General features: G+C 37.7%; 1 protein-coding gene and 1 pseudogene across 2 annotated transcripts in view; one reads left to right on the top strand and one right to left on the bottom strand.

The window, feature by feature from the left end:
• Window positions 1–21,301, bottom strand: part of IL1RAP (interleukin 1 receptor accessory protein) — a 118,360-nt gene that overhangs the window by 5,553 nt on the left and 91,506 nt on the right. Inside the window, exons 5-11 of one of the 2 annotated variants that reach the window (XM_087818243.1) lie at window positions 20,986–21,151; window positions 18,608–18,679; window positions 16,517–16,643; window positions 13,864–14,012; window positions 6,336–6,485; window positions 5,152–5,295; window positions 927–2,605 (exon numbers count right to left, since the gene is read on the bottom strand). In XM_087818243.1, coding sequence (XP_087674369.1) covers window positions 2,238–2,605; window positions 5,152–5,295; window positions 6,336–6,485; window positions 13,864–14,012; window positions 16,517–16,643; window positions 18,608–18,679; window positions 20,986–21,151 — 1,176 coding nt within the window. In that variant the 3' untranslated portion in view covers window positions 927–2,237. Of the gene's footprint in view, window positions 1–926; window positions 2,606–5,151; window positions 5,296–6,335; window positions 6,486–13,863; window positions 14,013–16,516; window positions 16,644–18,607; window positions 18,680–20,985; window positions 21,152–21,301 lie in introns of those variants that run through there. The other variant, XM_087818244.1, reaches the window with a different exon arrangement.
• LOC107527298 (histone-binding protein RBBP4 pseudogene) lies at window positions 9,176–10,440 on the top strand (annotated as a pseudogene).

Consider the following 21,301-nt stretch of genomic DNA (forward strand, 5'->3'; position numbering starts at 1 on the left):
AAATATGGAATTCAAAAGTGCAAAAAGAACGCAGTATTGGCAAGAGAATGGACCCTTGGTGATGGGACTGCCCCCCATTTACCTAAAGGTTGTGCAAGAATTCGATATACAAAGCTTATCTGGAGTCAGGTCTCCCCTGGTGAGTGAAGGATTGTTAGGGGGAGTAACTGGTGGTTTGTAACAAGGAAAAGCATTAATAAGGCTAATAAAGTTAGACCAGAGAATGACTTCTAAAATAGTTTTATAGTCAAGAAGTCATGCTTTTATTCAATTTAAAATAATCAATAACTTTCCTATAAAGAAATGACTCATTATATACTTTAATACTGCTGAAGGACTTTTAAGCGTAAGAGATAGTTTTAGAATTGCTTAACAACATTCATACTACTGGATATGAATTTCCTTAAATTATGAATTATGATGTTTCCTAGGATACGCAGGCTCATTTATAGGCATTTTATTTTCTTTCCTTTATTACTCTACAGTCCAAATAGAGATTTATCTCCCTAGTAGTTGAGCACTGAGATTCACATAACTCAGTTAAGTGTGTGTGCCCAAAGCATAGTAGATGATCAGCTAATGCCAGAGGGCTGGCTACTGCTTAGCAGTGACCATGGAAGCTCTGTGCTCAACAGGTTCCATTGCATCCAGACCAACTGTAGCAGAAGTAAGTTATTCATACCAATTTAGGAAAAGCAACAGCTACCACTCTGTGATCTGTGAATTCACAAATCATATTAATGCGTAGAAAACACTGATGCAAAAATATTACAGTAAAAACATAATTTAAAGACTGGACAGCAGTTCCAGTGGCTTATAATATTGAGCTAATGATCATTTAAAGTTATATGCATGTATATATGTGTATATATATACATACAAATATAATTCATGTATATGTACATATACATATATAATTCACATATATTTCTATGCAATAGATACACATATATATAATTTTTGTGTGTATATGTAAATGTATATACACATGTATATGTAGATATTTATCACTCTGTAAACTCTAGACTTAGTTTTCACTTTTCCAAGTCTTAAGAACAGTGAAACTTTACTAAAAACAAACTAAAACAAGTTACATTGACAGTGATCTTTCAGCTGACATGTTTGGAGTGAGTGTATTAACTGTAGCAGTGAATAAAATAGGGAGGATACTAGGGGGTTAGTTAATTCTCTTAGAATATTAAGGCTAAAGGCAGCTCTCAAGGTCACTGAGTCTAACTTCCACACTTTTTACAATGGAGAGTCAGAAAGAAGTGAGGAGAAATCACTTTTCTAATATTCACATTAGTAAGGCTGAGATTACAAGACAAATGGCCAAACACGCTGTTCTGCTCTTTTCTCACAAGCCAGAAAATGCCCTAAAAGCATTTTGCTATTATTTCACTCTATTAGCACCATTAGGAGAAGCTTCCTATCAGACTGAACCAAGTGCGGAGCCACCTGTAAACTCTGAGTGGCCAATACAAACAAGTTACAGTAGATGGGGGGATGGAATGACAACTATGGGCCAACCTACAGGTATTCCGAAGTTTACCATAATATAAAAATTACATTGTTCAAGTTGACAAATAGGACATCAATTACCTGAGATAGAGGGCACTGGGGGTGTAGGAGGAGAAAATGCAGGCAAGTCCCTTAAATCAATGATAATGAACATTTTCAGTAATACTGCTCTTTACCGTCCAAGTGGGTGTCGGTCTTGCTGTGACGGTGTGTGGCACAACAGAATGGGCAGAAGAGCTCATTATCCCCAGCTAAAGTAAATTTAAACCCTGGTATCTTTCTAATGAATGAGTAACAATAAAAGAAAAAGAAAAATATACTTGGAACTCATGATGACCCTGTTAACAGATGACTTATCTTTAAGGGCTCTGTCAATCCATAGCCAAAGGCATCCCTATAATGTAAAAGTGAGAGGGGGGGGGCATGTAAGAACAGGGACAGAGATGCAGAAGACAAATTTCACATCAACCAAGTCTTTGCCTGCAAAGAATGTAGTGACATCGGACACTGGTGACAGGCTGGTGGCACGATCATTCTAAATCTTAGCATTGCCTGAGAAAACAAAAACCAGTCATATAGTCACCCTGAATTTATCCCTGTGAGGAGGCTTCCATAGAATTGTTTTCTGTCCGTGGAATAATAACTGAGCATCAAGAAGGAGGAACTCTTTCTCCCTGGGGTACCCTTGGATCTGTTTACCCCTTTCATTGTCCCTTTCATACATTTTTCAAGGATGAATAGGAGAGACCCTGCTCTCCACTTCTAGACCACCTGGAACTTTTCTTCACTGGCATGGCCACCTGCAGCTGCTTCCAGAACCTGCCCTGTGGATACTTGGATTTCTCCCCTTTCCATTTAATGACCGTCAGCACCGTCTTAGCCCTCTTCAGCTCTTTCACCTTCGTCTCCTTTACAGCTTTGTACTGCACTAAAATGACGTTGATGTTTCCCCGAGAGGCCATGTTTTCTAGGCCAGCCTTGAGCTCCAGGAGGGCTTGGGTTCCCTGGAGCACGTAGTTGGGGCTTAGGACAACCAGGAGGCGTCTGCTTTTCTGAATGAAGCTCAAGGTCTCATCTGTGACAACTGGGAAAGAAAACACCACGGGCATTAGTGTTGGCCAAGAACTTCCCCAATAGCATGGGGTTTGAGGAACAGGTGTTGGGAACTTAGGGTATCAGTCTGAGAGTTGAGGTGAAACTTTTGACCAAGAACACTGAACAACTTAATCCTTAGATCCTTTCACGCTGTTCACTAAATGCCACTCTCCTCAGGAAGAAAAGAAACTATGCACACATTCCAACCCCAAAATCATTCCACACAGGACTGAAGCCAAAATGTGCTTCCATGATGTTGGTCTTTAAAAGCATAATTTGGGACATTAAGGAATAGAAGGGTTGCACTGAAATAAACTTTTTCAAACCATGTGGCATGTTGTGTCCCATCCAAAGCAGCTCCTGAGCCCTTTCTCCCCACCCATACCCATGTATCAACCAACCCGTAGGGCCAGTAAGCATTCAATAATATATACATTAGCCTTGAATCATAGAAATAAATTTTTCACAAACACAGAACAGCAAGAGCAAGAATCTTCATATTTTTGAAAGTCCCTCTCTGTTGCTAGACACCTCCCAACTAGAATGTCATTGGAATAGGAACTTCAAAAAACATCTAGCCAACTTAATGGCATTTTGGCTGGCAGCATGTTCTCAGCTCAGCTTTCTATTCTGCTCTCTGCTCAGGAGGCTAAATTAATCCCTGGATCTTTCTGCTTAAACTCCTATCATTACGATGAAGCCATGTGTTTCGGCAGCTGCTGGCTGATCTGTCTGCCTTCACTACCAGGCAAATGCTTTCTTCAGGTCAGAAAAGAAGGAAGCGCAGGAAAATGGAAATGCGCCTTAATTTTATTCTGTTGTCAAGGGCTTTGATTAGTTCCTGTCACTAAATTCTTGGTAATAATCCATCTCAAGGTTCCTTGTCAAGGACTGTATAATCCTTCACCTGGGGTTCAGATAGGAGTCAACTCCAGGGAATGCACTAGTGTTGTGGAAAACTATTCATGACTTACCATGCTTTCCTAAGCCATCATTTTGCTCCTTAATCTTCATAGATACAGAGTTGCGGGGGGGGGGGGGGGGGGGGGGCTTAAAATAGCATGCACAGCCTGGAGGAGAATCCAGGAATAAGAAATCGTCTACTCCAAGCAGTGTTGCTGGAGGCTGACCATGTGTAAGCAGAGAAAGAGACCCAGAGGCAAAGAGGGCCCAGTAAGAGCAGCAGGGAAAAGAAAGGTCACGAGGCTCAACCATCACAGCAGGATGCAGGAGTCATTATGAGGACCTTGAATTCTTCAAGGAACTATTAACCCCTACTGGGGGGGTCTTACATCATTGTTAGACTGTAAATCTTTATATAATTTTTCGCAGGATAGATAAGTATTTGTTGAATGGCTACATCAATGAACAAATGGATGAATAAATGATTTAGGATTTTAAGTCTTAAAATGAGTGGAATTTATCCTTTAACTATATAATCAAGCCATCATTTCCTGGCAAAATTATACTGAAGGAGATACCTGCTGCAGAACACAAGCAAGATGGACTTTTGGGTGATGATTGGGGACATAAGTGATCCAGCCGATTCAACGTGAGAACAAACAAGTCTATTCTGTATTAGACTTAAATTGAGGCTATTCACAATTATCTATAAGACATTTGAGAAAACACATGATTAGTGAGTAATGTAAACAGTATCTTAGGGGAAGAAAATTAGTTTGCTATGCTGAAGGTTAGAGACATTGCATGAATTTTAACAGTACAAAGATTAACAGTGGGTTTAGGGATGCTATTGTGTATTTATAAAACAGACTCAAATGCACCATTCCCTATATATTACGGGGTGGACCTGAAAATTAGAGATATACTTTTATGTTAAAACATTCAGCAATTCAAGCTTCTTTCTTTTTAACCTACGAGAATACACTGGACTTTGTAAAGTTTTAAACTATGTCTGAAACGTGTAAGCTGATGGAAAGGAAGAAACTGACCCAAGGGAAAGGAGAGTTTGAGTAGTGTTGGCTTTCTAGAAAACAAAAGTGAGGAAAAGGAAATTAGCAAATGTCAAAGGGAAATATTCTAATTATTATCAGTGATTAATATAAAGAAAAATTCCATGCACTCTTTTCTGCAACTTATTTTTTGTAAAATTGAGTAAACCTCAGTCCTTGTAAAAAAATGTTTTGTTTAAACTCAGTCTTTGTAGAAAAATTTCTGGGCAAAATAATATAGATTAGCTAAACCTTCTAAAAATCTAAATGTGAGTAAAGAGGGTGTTTAAAGCTTTGGTATTTTATACAGCTCTAATCCACTGTGCATCCAAACTTTTCTGAAATAGAGTTTTTAAAGCTTATAAGGGAAAATATTTTATACCATAAACTGCATTTGAGTAGTCTATATCTTACAACGAAATTTTATCCCTAGAAAGTCGCTGTCCATTGCATGACATGATTGGACATTAAATGTCCAGAGATGCCAACATAGAGCTGCGCCATGATTCTCATCCATGACCCATAGCTAACGATCCCTCTTGCCCTTCAGGGTAGCATCACTTGTACTCATCTGAATACCTACTTCCCCCAGGCAGACTGTCTCTGTCAAAGATGCACAGCTTGTATCCAAATTCATTCTCCAAAACTCCACGGAGGGTCAATAATACAAATTCTTCTTCTTCAGCATTCCTGGCATAGGATACATAAATATCATATTCCTTCCCATCTAGAAAAAGCACACACAGATCCAATAAAAATTAGCAAAGTTTCTCAAAGGTATTCCACCTTTTTCTTAAATCAAACTTTTGTAAGTTAGATATTCTCATTTTTTACATATATGAATTATATGACAGATTTCAGTATGATTTCCTGCTTGGGACAAGTCTCCAGGCAAAATGACTACTTTAAGGTGCAATTACAAATTTTATCTGATGTGTCTTCTACTATCATCTCACTGAGTTCAGTTTCTATGGTGAAAAGTCAATCATAGGTGCTGGAAATTAATACCATGCAGAAAATTTCTACTGTCCTATTATGTCAATCACTAATATATTAGAATTGTAAGTTGACCAATCTTTTAGAAATGGTCTAATTTATACCTGAAAATAACTATAATTAAAAATATATTTAGATTCAATAAACCAATCTTTCCCAAAGTTGCCTAATTATAAAAATCACCTCTCATTAAAAACTTCTATGTCTCTTCCATCAACCTCCTGAAGGAGAATCTTTAATGGACAGGTGTAAAAATCTGTATACTTAAATGTTCTATTCTTGTCACCTGGAAATTACACCCTAGAACAGTGATCCTTAAAGTTTAATGAGCAACTTAGGAATATTGTTAGAATACAGATTCTAGTGCAGAATAATGGTTTGGCTTAAGATTCTGCTTTTAATAAGTTCTCATGTAATTCTGATGCTTCTGGTGCATGGCTCACCCTAGTACAAAGTGTGGACCCCCACTGTCCAGAGCAGCAGCCACAAACTACAAGTGGCTATGGGGACTATAAATGCAGCTGGCCTGAACTGAGATAACACTGTAAGTGTGAGAGTCAATACAAACTGAAGTTTGAAGATTTTTAGTACCAAAAATAAGACTAAAATACCTCTATTATTTCAATAATATATCTTAATAGAGATATTTCAGTCTCATTTTTGGTACTAAAATATCTGATTAAATGTTCCATTAAATCTAGATTTTTATCAAGCCAATGTGTTTTCTGAAGATGACAGTAAAGAGATTTACATCAAACTCCCATTACTCACCTAAAATGGTTTCATCTGTTCCAAAGTGAGCTCGGTAAAATAGGACCATCTCCAGCCAATAAACATGGTACACCACAATGAGAATCACCACAAGCAGCACTGTCACTCCGAAACCACAGGCCAGCTCCACTGTGTATCTTGGAGGAATCACTAGAGTAAACGACAAAGAAACAATTGATATCTACATGGTGATGACAGTGACTCATCCTCCTTCGAAGAGCTGGACAAGCCGAGCAGCTGAGCCAGGCGCCTGATTTGTGTGTGAATGAGCAGAGATAATATGGTAGGCACCAGGCACTAGAGGTGTAATATTTATCTTTTTGTTTCCAGTAGCTGGCAAAGAAGGTATTTTTAACTATGATGTGATTTGAATAGACTGACGATACACAAATTAAAGCAGAATCTTAGCACTGGGAAGGATGTAGGTTATCTAATTCAACTGACAATCTGATACCTGACTCTCCCCCAAGATATTTTTGAAAAGTGTAATTCCATCTTCTGTTTTCCCTTCTCTTGGGATAGAATCCTTATTACTACTTGGATGAGCCCATGATATTGGCAGAGTTTTAATTGTTGAAGCTGTTAAATGGAGCAAAATCTTAATGTGTTTCCTTCCATTAGACTTAGTTTTGCCCTCTTGGCCAACGCCATATGGAAGAAATTTAATTCCCTTTCCTTTATATTTGGAAATAGGCCACAAAATTTTTATTTTCATTGGGCAGAAAAAGAGGGTATTCGCCAAATGTTCAGTGTGTGTGGCTCCGAAAGTTATCTCTTAGGTCTATAGTTCTATTCTTTGGACTGACTTGCAACATGCAAGCAGGCAGATTCTTTATATTGTGATTTGCGTACAAGCTCCCTTTTCTACTCTCAGTTCCCACTAAACTACATATTTACAGTCTTCTAGGTAGAGTCTATGTCCTCATGCATCCCACTCCTAGAACACCTAGGATTTGAATGAGCATTTCCAGATATAACTCTGTATGCTTCTGGAATATTTTTTAAAAATCTAGTATTACATTATGTACCAGCAGTTTCAATTGGATGCTTTATTAGCTTGTGATAATGAAGCTTAAAAGTTTGAAGAAGGATCAGAATACCTACTGGATCAGAAGCAGAAATGTATCAACTTACGTATTAGTTGATTTGACAATCCCTTGTTGACTTGTATTTGCTAGAGCTGTTGGCATTACAATGGTAGATAAGAAAGAAAGGGTCTCTGCCCTCTAAGGTAAAATATTCTAATGCAGGAAAATAAGTAAGTAAATAAATAGGACAGTTGATTTTAGATTGTTATTAGTGCTATGAAGGAAATAAGCCAGGGTAACGTGATAGAGGTGACTGGGGGGTGGGGTTGGTTCTTGAGATTAGGAATCTTTGAGCATCTGAATATTGTAAGTGGTGTTTGCTGAGACAAGGTATAGTAGAATTTTGTTTACAGCTGGAATTACTGGGGCTACCTGACTCCAAATTCCAGAGATATTTGCACACTACTGTGAAGTTCAATTATTGGTCATATAGTAGTGAAAAATTCCCTTTTTATTTATTTTTTATTTTTTTAGTGTGTTATTTTTTTTTCTTTTTTTCTTTTTAAATTTTATTTTTAAAATATTACAGATGTCCCTTTTTCTCCCCAATGACCTGTTCCACTCCGTCCCATCCCCCTCTCCAGTCCCTCTCCCCACCATTGTCCATATATGCACAACCCAAAAATTCCCTTTTAAAATGGGTATTTATCCTAAGGGGAAATGGTAAGCAACCTGGAGTTCAGCCTGAAGTTCTCTAATTAAAGGGCAAATCATAGTTTTGAGTTCATTATCCTAAACTCAGGATACTAATCCTGCTGCAGATAGAGCCAGGGATTCAGCAGTGCAGAATTATTATCTAGTACCTTTGTACTTGTTCCATGAATAATGGTGCTTTAGGATAAGAAAACTCCATCATAACTGCCAGACACTATGCCAGTGCAGTTGTGGAGAATTTACTAAGTTCAATTTAGGTAGCTGGCATGAAAATTGCTGTGTCCTTGGTATTTCTGAGTACATGTTACGTTAACAGCACACTGGGGTAATTCCCACTGTCATCTTCATTATTTGCTCAGTTATTTTGGCTCCCTCTGGGTACACATTTTATAATAGGGAGGAAAAAGAGGTCAGTGGACACACTTACCGGAAATGGATTTTTAAAATATCAATAGATATCGGCTTTGGCCAGGTAGCTCAGTTGATTAGAGCGTCATCCTGATATGTCAAGGTTGCAGGTTTGATCCCAGGTCAGGGCACATACAAGAATCAACTAATGAATGCATAAATAAATGAAACAACAAATCGATGTTTATCTCTCTCTCAAATCAATCAATACATAAAAAAGTTTAAAGGTCAATAGATATCTTGCTTAATGATCAAGAGGTCAACTACCCTCATAAATTTCCCTCTGCCATGTTCATTTTATTACTGCCTATTTTATTTCCAGTGGGGCATTTTAATTGTGTTTTGTGTTATACAATTACATGTGTTATACCTACAGATTGTATTTTGTGGGGCCATTTGATGATATCAGGAAGTTCCTAATGCTATTTAACTAAATGAACTCTTAAGATAAATAATCCACAATTCTAAATTAGTAAGTGGCTTAAATCACATGCAGAAAGTGTTCTAAAAAAGCTTCCATATAAAGCTTTGCTGGCTTACAGGGACAGGGTGACCCTCAGCCCACAGTTTCTATCTGCCCAGCTGGAATGTCTGATGCTTTTGTTTGGCATAAAGATTTTACTCTGATGCAGCCTCCATGTCCCTCCTACAACACTAGGCCCTGGGGTCCCTCTGGCTTGCCTGAATGCCATGGCCAATAAGGAAATAGCCTTTGATGACACAGTGGAAGAACATGTGATCAATGAAATGTACAAAATGTGGGGAAAAACCACCCCTTTTCTTTACAGTTTGGTGATGACCCATGTGTGGAATGGCCCAGCCTAACTGTGCAGAGGCTTTCAGATATAACCAGATCAGAAGGGAAAGATTTCAGCATTCATTGACTTGTCCTGGGGACACACACTTTGGATGAACCAAACCATCTTGTGATAGCCAGTGTGCAGCTCCCTAACAACAGTGCTCAGTTTGAGGCTTCACACTACAACAGTGATAAAGAAGAATTAGGAGATTTTGGCTCTGTTAGTGAAAAAGATAGAAATAGAAATCAAGATTGACCATGAAGGCGAAGTAAAAGGGCAAGTTATATGCCCCAGGACCCTTGCATCATTGCAACAAAGACTCCATCCAGTGATATTTTTGTTTTTGACTATATAAAACATCCTTCTAAACCACATCCTTCTGGAGAGTGCAACCCAGACATGTCTCTCCATGGACATCAGAAGGAAGGCTATGGGCTTTCTTGAAACCCAAATCTCAGTGGGCACTTACTTAGTGCTTCAGATGACCACGCCATCTGCCTTTCAGTTCTGAACCAAAGGAAGGAAAAGTTGTAGATGTGAAGACCATCTTTACAGGGCATACAGCAGTAGTTGTTTCCTGGTACCTGCTTCGTGAAGTCTCTGTTTGGGTCAGTTGCTGATAATTAGAAACTTACTTGTTCAAACAATACTTTCAAACCAAGCCACTCAGTTGATGCTCACACTGCTGAAGTGAATTGCCTTTCTTTCAATTCTCATAGTGAGTTCATTCTTGACACAGGGTCAGTTGATAAGACTGTTGCCTTGTGGGATCTGAGAAATCTAAAACTTAAACTGCCTTCCTTTGAATCACGTAAGGATGAAATATTCCAGGTTCAGTGGTCTCTTCAGAGAGACTATTTTGGCTTCCAGAGGTTCTGATCACAGATTGAATGTCTGGGATGTAAGTAAAATTGGAGCGGAACAATCCCCGGGGGATGCAGAAGATGGGCCTCTGGAGTTGGTGTTTATTCATGGTGGTCACACTGTCAAGATATCTGATGTCTCCTGGAATCGCAACCTTGGGTGATCTGTTCTGTGTCAAAAGACAGTATCATGCAAGTGCAGCAAATAGCAGAGAACTCTTATAATGATGAAGACCCCGAAGGAGGCATGGATCCAGGATATGGGTCTTACATACTTCTGTACTTCTTATAATTTTAGACTCCCCTTTTTTCCCTCTCAACCCTGAGATTAAACACTGGTTTTGAAACACATAGACTTTTGCTTTTGTTCAGCTATTCCTCTGTAGTAGGTACCACCAACAATACTACTGTATTAGCCCAAACCAAAGATATTTTCTTTTTTTAAATTTTATTTATTGATTTTAGAGAGGAAAGGAGAGAGAGAGAGAGAGAAACATTGATTTGTTGTTCCACTTATTTTTGTACTCATTGGTTGCTTCTTGTATGTGCCTTGACCAGGGATCGAACCCTCAACCCTGGCATATGGGGCCAATGCTCTAACCAATGGAGCTACTCAGCCAGGGCCAAACCAAAGGTGTTCTCGAAATATTAACCTGAAGGACTTGATTCAGAAAAGTGACAGACTTATATTTAAATTTTCTTTAGGAATTTTCTAGTAACAAAGATCTAAAGTAGCCACTGAAAAGGGAATATTTTATTTTTCTTCTTATGCTATATCCCTGTTTTCCAGACTCACTTAAGTAAAAGCTAGAAGTAAGTAAAGAATGGAGACAAGTGAGGTAGGTGTCTGAGCCATGAAGTATAAGTACTGCAAGATATCACTTTTATTCAGAAATTTGGGTAGATTCAAGTCATATAAACTACTCTAAAATCTTCACACCCGACTTTCCAGGATGCACATTTTCCTGTGTAGACCAGTCTCCTCTCAGTTCTTAAGTCAGAACCACATGTTCCTCTTTCCCCTTATATGTTTCCTTGTTAGTGTTTTTCTTGAGCTGTTCTCATATTATTTCTTTCCTTTCTGTGAAATTGTTTTTTAAAAAAACTCGGGGCCACCAAGTTGTAAAGATGTATGTTTTCACAAGAGTTAGTGCTTGACCACTAGTTTGATGCTATCTCTGTTTTGCGCGACCTGTTTCACCAGCAGGCCTGTTATTCTCTATGACTAACTGTATAACTGCTTATAATAAAATAAATTGCTTTTCTACATAAGTAAGTAAATATAAATAGAGTATTACATATATTGCTTGTTGATCTTTTTAGCCTCACCCGGGCATATGTTTATTGATTTTAGAAAGGGAGGAAGGGGGAGAGAGAGAGACAGAGAGGAAAACATTTATGTGAGAGAGAAACATCAATCAGTTGCCTCCCTTATGCACTCTGGCCCAGGATCCACCCTGAATCCTGGGTATGTGCCCTGACCAGGAACCAAACCTAAAACTTTTTTGGTGTAGGGGATGATGCACCGGCCAACTGAGCCACCTGGCCAACCTGATTGCAGAGGTGGGGGTGGGGGGTGGGTGGAAGTTGAAGAGGGTATTGGGGAATAAATGATGATGGAAAATAAATAAATTAAAATACATTAAAAAAGAAATAACAGCTAAATTTTTTTTCAAATTAAATTAAAAAAAATAATTCACCAAACCAAAAAATTTAAAGAACCCTAAATAAGATACATACAAATAAAAACACCTCAAAGGACATCATAATATAATTTTGAAAAATCAGTGAATAACAGAAAATCTGTCATAGTGGATACACTTGTCATTTCACATTCCTGTTGCCATTCATACTAAACATCTAGATAGAGCACAGCCTTCTGCGGAAGAGCAGCTACTCAGCTAGCTCTGGTGGATAGACTTCTGCATCACTCCTAGATTCAACATTATTTTAATTGATTGCATTGACCTTATCCACCTGACAATAAGTTATTAATTTATGTCAGCCTCCATAATTGTTTCCCAAAACACGTGCTTCTGAAGACAAGTCCCACAAAATGTTCCATACTTAGGGAATCTGGAGTCAAATATATTTGAAAAAATCCTGCCTATTCTATTCCAACACCCTGCAGGTATTTGGACCAAATATTAGTATGCTAAAGATGCTAAGGGGCTCTGAACTTAAGTAATTTGATTGCTTTTGGTTAATCTAGACTTTAATGGTACTGACTTGACCATACAAACCTTTGTCAAATAACACCTATGAAAATCTTGTGGAAATAATCATAGGAAGAGCTAATATTTATTACACATTTGCTATAGATGTATATATGCCAGTAACTGTGCTGAGTACTTTAAAACAACCTTATGAGGTAGTGCTATTAGTTTCCCTACTTTACCTATAAGGAAATTGAAGCTCAGAGAGGTGAAATGTCTCTTCCAAGGTCACAGTGTTAGGTTGCATAAAAACCAGGATTTGAACAACAGGCCATCTGTGTCTAGAGTCTTAGGAGTGTTCTGAGGAAGAAATTTTGGGAAACACTGTTTTATAACATGTGGTTGAGTATTTTCCCTTTACATTGACTTCTGAGGAACAGAGGCAATTAACTCCCCAGAACCAATCTACTAAGACTTCTTAGAGGCATACACAGTTTTGGCCTTTGCTCTTTACTTTCTAAATTGTAATAAAAATGTTAAGGTGAAGCCTGTTTTTTCACCAGCTTTTAAAAAGGTTTAAATGCCATTGAAAAATGTAATAATTATGAATTAACTTTTAAAAACTTTTGATATAAATATTATTGGCATGATCTGACACAGGGATCGGAAGTAATTCAGAATGACTTAGCTGCATGTGCGATAAATCATCATTATATTTCTCCAGATTATTGAAAAGCATTCTTGAAGAGATTAATTGTCCAGTATTTTGAGTGAAGCAAAAGTAATTTTAGACACGGTCTGTTTCCAGAGCAACAGCTCACACAAAAAAGCCTCATAATTTTCATTTATTGTAGAAAAATATAGTAATATCAACATAGAAATCATTGTACATCATTTTAAGTCACAGTTTAAGTAATTTTTGTTTTAGCAATTGTGGCTAATGGTATATTATAGACTTGCTTGAATACTGATACATAGGTTTTAAAACGATCATTTTAAAATTATATTTTTGAGAATATTTTATATTTCACTTTCCTTGCATAAATTAGATGGTTGTTAGTTATGTTTCATTATTCTAGATAATGCTAAGAATATTGATGGAACATAATTCTCTTTCTGTTATTTATTCATGAAAAATTCCAGAAATATTAAGTCATATGGTATGATCATTTCTATGACTCCTGAACTCTGCCATCAATGTCTCCTAAAAGGGTCTTTACAATTCACTAACAATATGTGACTCTGTTTTATTATATCTTTGGTAGCTTTAAATATTTTCTTTATTTTTTCATTTTCATAACTATATAGATAGGAAAGTATGCCCCGTTATCATAATCATGGATTATTTTAGCCACCTTTAGACACTAATTACTAAAACTATCTTGAGTATATTTGCATAGATGGAGGCTTTCCCTCAAGATTCCTGATTCAGCTTTGACCATGACTGCGTGGCAGGTGGTGTGGCGAGCGCCAGGGCCCGGACCAGCTTCTCCTGTTTCCCTTGGTCAGCACGTTACGCTGCCTTCGCAGGTTCGGCCGCGAGCACGTGCATCCATTACCTTTCTGCTTCACCTTGGCAGGCTGCTGAACCTCCCCTTTGGCATTTCTAGCGTGGCAGACGTAGTTGCGCTTGAGATCTTCAGCAGTCACCTTCTTGATGCTCAGAATCTGAGTTCTTGTTTCATCTTCTAATTTAGACTGACTCACACTGGAAATAGGGGGAAGAAATGAGAGCATTATTGAGACTCAAGGGCCAGGTGCTGTGCGTGAATCAGACAACCAGAGAGCCCCTAGGTGAGGGCAGAGAGAATGGCGATAAATGGTGTTGCTGTGTAATCCAACGGTTTCAAAAGAATAGCTTTGAGCTTCCAATACTGTTCCTTACCATCAAATCCCAGTGCTGGCATCAGACTACAGAAATAGATCTCTCGCTCTTCAAAGCAAAACGTCGCCCTCCCTCAGACTTCTGGGGCAGGATGCTAGATTGGTTTAGAGAGAAAGCTCTGAGGCCAGACCCATTTGGGTTTTGATCCAGGCTTTGTCACTTACTGGCTGTAATCTTTCGGCACAGTAACTGATCTTTCCATGTCTTGAGACCCTCATTTGAAAAAGAGGAAAATGGCAATGCCCACACAGTGTTACATGTATTAATTTACTCAAGAATTCTGAGGTTTGAGTATGTTAATATGTAAGTATTAGAAAAATACTTAATAAATATTCATATTATTTGTATAGGCTATTATGATCCCTCAGTAACACAGTGGTGCCTCGGTTTTCGAACGTCTCCGTTGATGAGCATTCTGGTTTACGAATGCAATAAACCTGGAAGTAAATGCTTTGGTTTTTGAACACACTTTGGAAGTCTAACATGCCACGTGGCTTCCGCTGGATGCAAGATCCTGAGGCCTAGCTGTCGGCTGTCAAACCCTCGGTTTTCGAACATTTCAGAACTCGAACGTTCTTCTGGAACGGATTACATTTGAAAACCAAGGTACCACTGTAGTTGATGCATTTCAGGGATTCCCAAAGCTTTGATTTTGAATGCCAGTAGACTATTTCAGTCAAAATGCTGAAATCTCATGGTTAAATTCTAGCACATAAAAAGAAGAAACTTCTAAGATAAGTAAACTTTGTGAAAATAAACATTTAAATCTCAACAAATCAGAGATCAAGTGCTTTGGCTCCAAAATCAAGATTTAAAATCCCTTTGAATTACTTTGCTCAAAAAGGAAAAAAATATATATATCTGTTACAGCTGACTGTTCTCCTTCTGATAACGTTTACTGTCAGCAATAGCAACACAGTTAAAACTGTGGCAGGTTTAGCCTAAATTTAACTGGCACCACTCAACTGCAAACCGTGAGTGTGTTTTAATAGCCACAAGGAGGAACACCATGACTTTCATTATTATTCAGTCATTATCATTATGACAATAGGGAGCACCATCCTCAGAATTCCTGAAATGATCAATAATTCTCCCTCTGCACCTCCAGCCACATCCTTCATCAATTCCTTCTGCGAAAACTCTCCAGTCTCAGCAAGCTCCCTCTGTACCTATAAGTATGTTCTGCTTCTCTCACCTCCAGGCCTTTGTACTCATGTTCCTTTTAGCAGGAACATTCTTCTGATTCCTTTACCTAGTTTCTTTCTACTCATTTTTCAAATCTTTATTTAGGTTCTGTGAGACCTGAGAAGCATTACCCAACCCCCTAAAACTGCTGGAATCTCCAACACAATCTTCCCATAACATGCAATACATGTATCAGATTAGAGTATAGGAATTTCTGCTCTATCATGGCTACTCCTATAAAAGATACTCAGGTTCTAAGTACCTGGAATAGTACCTGATGCAAAAAAATTTTTTATAATATCTGCACAAAGTCTGAGTTTACTACTAAGAAAGAAATACCTTTTGAATTCTAGAAATTTTAGTAGCTTATTACACATTGGTAATAAGGCTTAGGGTCTTAGAACTACTTTGTCATGTAGTTGGTCAGCTGCTAATTTTTATTCATTGTTGCAGTAAAACAATTACTCTCTTGCAGTTTCATGCTTTGCTAATGGAAGAATAATCCTTTGTCTTCAAAGACCCATATTTTCCTCCTTGCCAACCTAACCCCCTTTAAAAAAAAGTCATGTTTATTTTGCAATAAAGTGATCCAGCTTGTTATTTTAAGATTGAGGTACATATTACCACCCAATCCACTTTAAAAATAAAATCTAGAGAACATGAATGTATTTAGTCAATATGAAAAAAAAAATCATTATCAATTATAAAAGTGACATATATGTTATGTGAATTAAGAAAGACAAGGGGAAAGAGAAATACATGCTTACTGCAAGACAAGAAATGAACACAATTATCTGAGGCACAAATACTTATAGGCCCAGACTCCAGACTTGAGAAAGAGAAGTACAGGGCCACACTAACAGGATTTTATCTCTCCATAACCACACATAGCGGCCTTTTCATTCATGGAGGATATGCACCATCTACTTTCAATCAGGTGTAATAAATGTGTGATCTTCAGATGGCATCTGGGCCTCCAATTGCAAGTCAAGGAATCCTGATTTGGGATGCAGCCACTAATGACTTGAAAATCTTGCTGATTTTTGTTAATGAGAGGCAAAAATTAGAATGTTTCTTTTCATTGATTAGGTCACATCGGAATCCATTAGATTAAGAGACAGGATTAGTCGCACCAATGATACCTTTCATTAACAGTTACGTCAATAGTGGTGTCGTCTGGCTTTTTTCCATCAATGGTCCACCAAACCTCATTGCGAGAGTCCTTCAGGAAAGTAAACAAGACTTTACAGGGAATGAGCAGCTCCTCTCCTAAAAGCAAATGAACAAACAAACAAAAAAACAAGTTAACCCATTAAATTGTAACCTTCTCACGGCTATCTTGGTTCTACCCTGTGGCTAATCAGAAGCTATCAATGTTACAGGTATCTACTTCACACTAATCCTACTTCTCACTAATTTCCTAGTGGGCTGCCATAGGGTAAGGTACCATACTTCACTGCAAACCAGACAAACCAAGGAAAGAAGCACAGCAGCTTTATATAAAATTACGAGATTGGTCATCTTTTAATACAATCTATGTATGTTTTAAAACGTCAGTATTTGTTCAAAAAGGCTCTGACAACATCCGTTTTAGCCCTAACCCTCCATGGACTACTCTTCTTTGTTATTTCCCTGAGACACAAAGGGTGAGGTAAGAAAAGGTTCTCTAGGTTGTTGGTGCTCAGCCCAGAGGAAATGGGACAGTGCCCTTGCGGAGAGGACTGGCTGGACAGGCCCCATCTGGGACTGCTCCAGTTATCAGGGCGCAGTCAGCAAGCCTGAAGACAATGTACACATAGAAATTCCACATTATCCTTCAGAGATGGACTATGAGGTTGGGATTTCTAGGCAGAAAATTGTAGCAACAACAATAATAACAACAACAGCACACTCACTGAAAATTTTATATCATTTACAGTGTTAAATATTTTTAAGTATTAATATCCTCCTTTAATTTTAACAAAATACTATGAGGCATTTTTTAAATTCAGGTTTCACAGATGTGAGAACTGAAGCTTAAAGATGTAAAATGACATCCTTAGATCAAATTTGACCTAGAATGACCCTCTATATTCCAGGTTGCCCAGGACAGTTCTGTTTCATGCTCGCTTTCCTAGTTATTAATATTGACTGCTTTCACTCTCAAAAGGTGTCCAGGTTCAGATGATAAATTACACTGTCATCCTAATTTGAACTCAGGTTTGTCTCCCTTAGGGCTCATATTCCGCCCCTTCTTCCAATGCGTGGTTCTTATGCCTTCCCCTCCAGTTTTCTATATCAATACGTAGGAAGGTAAAGTGACCACAGATTCAGGCATGCTTTTGTAACTGTAATGTGATAAGTAGATGAAACATATCTAGATGATTAATAGGTGTTTACCCTGATAGTGTGTTTATATTACTATATAAAGCTACTACTCATTCAAGGAAATTTGGTCCACTTGGAGTTGGCAGACCCTTTAGTGTATTCTTTGTATTTTTATAAGGCAGGTCACTATGTGAAGTCCTATCTTAATTTGGAGGGTATTGTTCTCTACCTTTGTGGGTCACTGCCTCTATTAACTTTAGTACATTTTAAACAAGTGTCCTTTCATAGCTCTTATTGGGTTTGCTGTGAATTTTTTGTAAAAGACACAATAGAGAAGATGTTAAAATTTTCTACAGTCTTCAGCTTAACTGTGGGAGGTTATGAGTCAAAAGAATAAATTATACCTTATTTGGTCAGTTACAAGTGATTTTTCCCTCGAGTGAAAAATTATGAAAACTAAAAAGAGACCCAGGCAGCCATAGCAGACATTTCATGGTGTTCTGAATCAGGGTGTATTGGTTGTATCAGTTGTCACCTATTGTATTCATAGTCCTGACTCTAAGCTCCAACCCTGCCCCTCTGTAGTGGAACAGAAGCTTGAAGGATGCCTTGTGCTCATGTCACAGGCTTGACAAAACAGACCCCTGTGTAGGCTACAGTTTGCATCAAAGTGAAATCAATGGTCAGGAGAGGAAACCAGCCCACAGAGGAAGAAGGGAGCAGCAGATGCTGAGAGAGAAGCAGAGAATCCCTAAGCTCCTCACAAGATCCAGGAGGTAGCTAAAGCCCAGAGCTGTCTTGGTTTCTGACAACATCAGTTTCAATTCATGTGGGTTTTTTTACAATAGCCCTCTATTCTCTTTTGTTAACTTCTGTGGCATTCTATTCCTTATAATTAAGAGAATCAGAGGCACAGCTATAATTACCTGGTTCTTTTTCATAGACCACAAGATCATTGGGTGAATGGATCTGCGGAGGCAATGCATATTTTGGAGAGCCTGTGAGATAGTAAAGAAGAAAGGGAGATGATGTTAAGTCATGGATTCTTTATCTCTTTTAACCCATTTCAAAAATCTTCTCTTCTGTGAAGCCTTGCCCAACTTCCTGGCATAGTTTGTCAGTTCTCGAAGAGGCCCACAGTCTAATATATAATCAATTATAACATTTCAGTCATATAAAGCAAGCAAAGAGACAAACATAATATGTTCATTATCCATTGAATTTCAGAATAGAATGTTTAACCCGTATTTTCACTTTCCAAAGCTTATATAAGAAAACCTTTTTATACTGTATCATAATTAATTGCCCTCCTGCCTTGCTCAGTTGTTTCTTTTCTACATATTTCTCTTCAACATTCCCAGAGTGTCAAGTATAAGACCTAGTCAAATAAGAATGAAATGAATGAATAAGTAAACGGAAAATTCAAAATCACAATTGCTAGTCCAGCACCTAGTTGTACCTGATGTCTAGTAATCAGTTGGAGGTTCATTCATAGGATTAATGCTCTTTGTAACATTCTGTGTTCCTAAATTGAATGAAAAATATCCTGAAGAAGCTTTATATTGTATTATTTAAGAGTAGGGGCTTCAATGATTTAATGACCAGGTATTCTACTCCCAACTTGGCCATATATTAACCATATGGCTTATTTTTACTAAATCTTTGAAAAGCTAATTTTCTTCAACTCTAAAATGAGAGTAATTAAATTAATCTCACAGATTTCATTATAAGAATTATTTTTTAAAATTTATCTTTATTGTTGAAAGTATTATAGATGTCTCCCTTCCCCCCATTGATTAAATTAAGTGATGCATATTAAAGCACCCACTGAATGTAAATATATATATATTAGGAACAACTGCCAAGATGACTATAAGATTATATTATTCATTTGACTTTTTTAAAATATATCTTTATTGATTTCAGAGAGAGGAAGGAAGAGGGAGAGAGACAGAAACATTAGTGATGAGAGAGTCGTCATTGATCGGCTGCCTCCTGCACACCCCCCAACTGGGGATCGAGCCCACAACCCAGGCATGTGCCCTGACTGGGAATTGAACCTTGATCTCCAGGATCCTAGCTGGATGCTCGACCACTGAGCCACACCCGGCCAGGCTATTCATTTGACGTTTAAAGTCCATGTTAGGTTCTAAATTTAGTCTGATTTTTCTTCTGAATTAGTCCCTAACTCAGTACCATTCAGGAAGTAAGCAGAAAAAGAGGAAAAGTGATTACAAGAGTGTTTGCTTTGAATTTTATTTGCACTATGTTGAAGCCTTTTTTGAAGAAATACATATGCTGAATCTGGTGTCAGACTGGTAGAAAAAGCTTTGAACAAAAAGTCAGAAACCTGGGATTTAGAATAACTTCTACTAAGGCATTGAATGTCTCTAACTAAACAGGTTACTTTCTGTTGTTGGGCCTCAATCTTTCCATCCATTAAAATATGAAATTTCAATTTAAAAAAATTGTGCAACTACTTTATATCAATGACTTACAGATATTTTTTAAAGATGATAATAAATTGCCTTTTTCTTGAAAAAGAGAGATAAAAAAAGATGGGGTCTGAAAACATCTCATTCTGCTATGCTCTTATTTTAACACACTGGGCACAGTGGTACTTAGAGTTCTCCTCCAAATACCACATTCCTGACACTGGTTCTCTTGGTTGTGGGTTTCATAGGACTCTGTTGAATCTGTCTAGACATGGTCCTTTCTACTTTCCCAGTTTCTCATCCCCTTTTCCCTCAATGCAAACCAGTGGTTGAACACTTCCAGCAAAACTTTGAGCATTAACTACAATAGCAGTACATAGAAATACATAGTTCACGTAATTCAATTAAAACACATTTTGGACAATAATATTAACTACTATTCATTGAGTCTCTACTGCTTACCTGGAACTACATTAGCATAATATGGACATTATTTCTAATATTCTCAGCTATCCTGGATGTTAGGTAGTCTAAGTCTCAGAGTACAGACAGATAAGGAGACTGAGTCTTTGACCAAAATCACGTTGCTCATGAATAGCGGTAGTATAATTTGAACACAGATCTGCCTGGCACTTCTTTTACTGCTCGAACTGCCTTTGCTTCTCTTACACATTCATGCAACTGACTAATAGTTACTGAATGCCCACTATGCACATGGAAATGCCGGAGGCTCTGGGGATAGTGCAATAAACAGAAAACATAGGCCTTTTTTCTTACAGATTTTACACACTTGTTTGTAATAAACTATTAACAGACAAAACAAGATTATTGCATTTTTACCATGTGCACATAATACAAATCATGCTTACCTACCACCTTTACAGTCAGAGTCCTGGTGAGATGAAATGTACGCCCATTTTCTGGGTATGTAACAACGCACGTGTAATCTCCATTATTAGAAACCAAGGCTATGAGGAAACTCAAGTTTATTCCCTCAGGCACCACATTACTAAAGTCCTGTATTTTTTGACAGCCCTAAAAGGAGTAAAAGAAAATATGTTTTCTATTTAGATACAGAAAATATACAAGCGCATGCACACATCTAATTTTGTATAAAACATACAAATCTCTATGCTGGCTGCAACTTTTATAAAACTATTTTGCTTGAGTATCTGATGATATTTC

The sequence above is a fragment of the Miniopterus natalensis genome, chromosome 6, assembly GCF_054644295.1.
Source record: "Miniopterus natalensis isolate mMinNat1 chromosome 6, mMinNat1.hap1, whole genome shotgun sequence".
Lineage (NCBI taxonomy): Eukaryota > Metazoa > Chordata > Mammalia > Chiroptera > Miniopteridae > Miniopterus > Miniopterus natalensis.